Source organism: Megalops cyprinoides, chromosome 8 (genome assembly GCF_013368585.1).
Source record: "Megalops cyprinoides isolate fMegCyp1 chromosome 8, fMegCyp1.pri, whole genome shotgun sequence".
Classification (NCBI taxonomy): Eukaryota; Metazoa; Chordata; class Actinopteri; order Elopiformes; family Megalopidae; genus Megalops; species Megalops cyprinoides.
In genome coordinates, this window is record NC_050590.1 from 33480615 (window position 1) to 33484472 (window position 3858).

Genomic DNA, 3858 nt, shown 5'->3' on the forward strand with positions numbered 1-3858 from the left:
ACTATGTGATCAGCCATGCTTACATTGCTGATAGAGTTCTTAGAATACATCATATGCATTTAATATTGCAGTGTGTATCCATATATTCATATAGGTATATATAAATAGAGATTGTGGCATCTACGCACAGTATTAGAGTGGGTTGTTTAGAGCAGCTCGGTCCACATAGCCATGCTTCAGTGTGAAGCAGTGGGGGGTGTGCTGGTGCCAGGCCAGGAAGGCATAGGTCTCCCCCCACCGCCATCTCACTGCGGCGAGTCTGAATCACTGGAGTCCAGGCTGGCCTGAGTGGGCGTGGCCATGCGAGTGTGGCGGGTAGGGCAGTGCAGCGCCTGTGTGCTCCGCCGCAGATTCTCCAGGGACTGCAGGAAGGATCGCCGGGCCCGCTCCTCCTCCAAGGGGGATGTGCCCTCCTCCTCCACCTCAGCGATCTCGGCAAAGGTGACAGGCTGAGTCTTGAAGCGCGCCTCTCGGGCCCGGCGGGGCCGGCTCCGCCCGCGGGCAGGGCACTTGGGCACGGGCAGCTGCTGGGGGAACTCCTCCATGGCAGAAGCCAGCAGGTGGGCAGGCAGGTGGGCTTGCAGGACGTGGAACCCCGTCGTCTCCATCTGACGGACAGCCATTGGGGGGGGTAGAACGTGAGAGGCTCTGTTTGAGCTTGCAGACAGGTAGTCAGGTGGACGGTGGTCCCACTTTAGTGCTTTTCCCAGAATCCTCCCTGTTCTCTCCTCTCTCGAAGAGCACAGATGAGATGGTCTGTCTCTTGGAGGCTGGCCCCCTTGAAATTTTAATTGTTAAAATCCTGTGTCCAAGCCGACAATTCTCAGTGTGTGTGAGTGGGTGGCTTGCTGGCTTTCTGCTTGTTCCTCGAGTTGCCGTGGGTGCTGAGGCTAAGTCCGCAGTCTGTAGGAGCGTCTCTTTCCCCAAGCTAGCAGTTGCTCCCGTATGCTCTCTGTGCTCAGTGTCTGCGTCTGCCTGCGAGTTCTACTGACAGAGACAGCTCCGGTGAGAGTATATATAGCCTCCTGCTACCCACTCAACTTTATTCTCTTTCCCTCCCCCCTCTCCTCTCCAAACTCCTCCCTCTTTCCTGTGCAGTCACAGTTCCGACTTCCATACCAATCTTCCGGAATCATCCCCCTGAAATAAATGCCTGGCACATGAAGGGATGAAGGGAGAGCAGAGGAGGGGACTGGTAGATAGAGAGACCCATGGGGTTGGGGGAGAGAAAACAGAACTGGCATACAAACACAAACAGAGGCACATGTACAGGGACAAAAAGATACGTACACAGGCATAGTACAGATAAAGTGTTCAGGCATTCACCTGCCAGAACAAAGATAAACATGTATGCAGCAGATCTGCAGCAGATCTGCAGCACTGACAGCACAACAGACAGGATGTGCACACATACATGCACAAGCACAGGCACTCTCTCCTTCAGTTGTTCACATACTTTCTCACGCAAGCATGTAGACACACACACACAATCTGTCTCAAACTCATACTCAGGTACAAACACACACACACACACACACACACACACACAATCTGTCTCACACTCACTCTCAGATACACAGACACACACACACATACACATACACATACACATACACACACACACAAGCACGCACACACACATACACCCACACACTCAGGGGTTCATGTGCATCAGGTCTGACAGCAGTTGAGCCCCAGTAATATGATCGTGTGGGTCAGCACCAGTCTGACTCAGGGTGTCATGGGCAGACACAGTGACCTTCAAGTCCTGGGGGCCAGCAGCAGGGCTCTGAGCAGAACCAAGAGAGAACAACGGAGTAGAGAGACATCAGCTCTGATGCGTTAGCACCAGAACAAGTCCAGACAAATTAGGGTTTGGGGCAATCGGGGGTATCACCCAGTCTGCTATAATTATCACACTAATAAAATGCTCAGAGCGTTCAAAGCATTCAGGGTGTCTGTGATGTCCACATCAACGCCAACGTGTGTTCATCTGGGCTGAGGCAGAGAGTTTTTCAGGCACAGTAACGTCACCCCTGCTCTTCCTCTCTAGGGTTGGTTTTGCCAGCATAGGGGTGCTGGTGCGTGTGGTGTGTTACTATGATGTAAGATATAAAAACAGCCACTGTTTCATCACACATTCTGAGGATGCCTGCTCAGAAGCCCTGTAAGCACCCCCTGGGGGGGTGCAAGGACTAGAATAAATCATGACTCTATTTTTGGTGTTTTGCTGTGGGGTGATTCTCTGCGTCTGGTGTCATCACAAGACCCCCTCATTTGCTTTCTCAAACCAAGTGCAGTTTTCTTTCTTTTCTAGAATGATTGCTTCTTGGGCTGTGAACAGGTAGGTCTGTATGGAAGGATGACACCAGATTCATGCCCTGCCACTCCCATGTCCCACTGCACACCACCCTGTCCCCTGCCAGAAAGGCACTGTTGGACAGCAGGCAGGGCCCACAGGGTATGTGAGTGACTGTTCATGAGTAGCTATAACAAACCAGGGGTTACAAGCGACACAGCTGTGGGGCTACGACCAGGATTGACTCCTGCACCCTCACGTCAGGGCTATATTAAACAATGATCAATGACAACTGATGTCACTTGGTTGGCATTAAAGGCGTGAGTCAATGACCGGCTGGATGAGTCCTTTAAAGTATGGGCTTTTTGGGGCAGTAAACAAGTCCCATTTTGGCCAGCCACCCTCAAACCTCCTTCACTGTGTAACAGAGCCACTAACTGCAACTGACCTAAACAGCAGCCCAGTCAGGGTAAAAATAGCACAGTCACTTAGGACTCTAATTGCTGTTTGAAACTCTGTACACTATACCTCATTCAACCCCTCCTCATAATACAACACACACATGCATATACACACACGATCAAACGGTATTACTGCATCAGAATTTGAAAGAGAGACCACGGATGGAAAAAGGCTGTCCTTGCCTTAAATTAATAAGAGGGTTTGACTTTCATTTACATTCAGCCAATGTGGGAAGGGAGGATAAATGGGGCATTAGGCAGAATGGAGTTAAAGGTTATATGATCACACAAGGCCACTGTTCCCCCTCATGGAAATGCACATGTTGGGGGGGGTCTGCTTGTTACATCACTTGAAGACCATGGCCAATGCCACAGGCACCCTTCAGCCAGCCACTCTGATCCTTTTGAACAGTTAACCACACTGAAAACAGGTGGCTGAAGACAACCCACAAAAACCCACATAAATTACTTGATTGTACATGGCCAGAATTAATAAATATAGGGCAGCTTAATCAGTGTGTGCTTGTCAGTTACTGATATACACCATTTTAAGGAAACTGCAAATCATTTTTTACAAGGTAAAAAAAGAGTCATGACCAACACCTGACTGGGATTGTTCAATCTTGTTTTTTTCAAGAAAGTACTCCTGGAACATGAATATACAGATAAAATGACAGTTGAATACCAATAAGCCACTAATAAAAACAGCTACAAATCACTCAGTAATTGCAACCACAAATGAAATCAGGAAGACCACAGAGTGAGAGTAGATGGTCACATCAGACATCAAATTCACCTGGTCTAACTCCAGACAAATCACAGTGTTCCCTCTGCAAGAGAGAAGGAGAAAAGAGAGAGAGAAAGAGTGAGAGATTGAGAGAATAAGGCCTAATGGAGGGCAGTGCACAGCTGGTTACACAACCTCATTACACAGCATCATTACACTCCCATGTCACTGAGAGTTTCCTTCCAGGCAATATGTGTGTTTCAATCACCACACCAGTCAAGTGCAACAAAAAGGAAAGAGAGCATAAAATGGTAAAAGATCAACAGCAGAAGGAACAAACTGTTTCTACAACATCCTTCTGAAAGCGGGGA

The 3858-nt window shown here is 48.9% G+C and overlaps 1 protein-coding gene across 1 annotated transcript; it reads right to left on the bottom strand.

Annotated features, from left to right (window-relative positions):
* c8h11orf96 (chromosome 8 C11orf96 homolog) lies at nucleotides 1-1040 on the bottom strand. The gene has a single exon (XM_036535425.1). The coding sequence runs from the start codon at nucleotides 621-623 to the stop codon at nucleotides 246-248; it is 378 nt and encodes a 125-aa protein (XP_036391318.1). The 5' UTR covers nucleotides 624-1040; the 3' UTR covers nucleotides 1-245.
* Between the last annotated feature and the right edge of the window lie 2818 nt (nucleotides 1041-3858).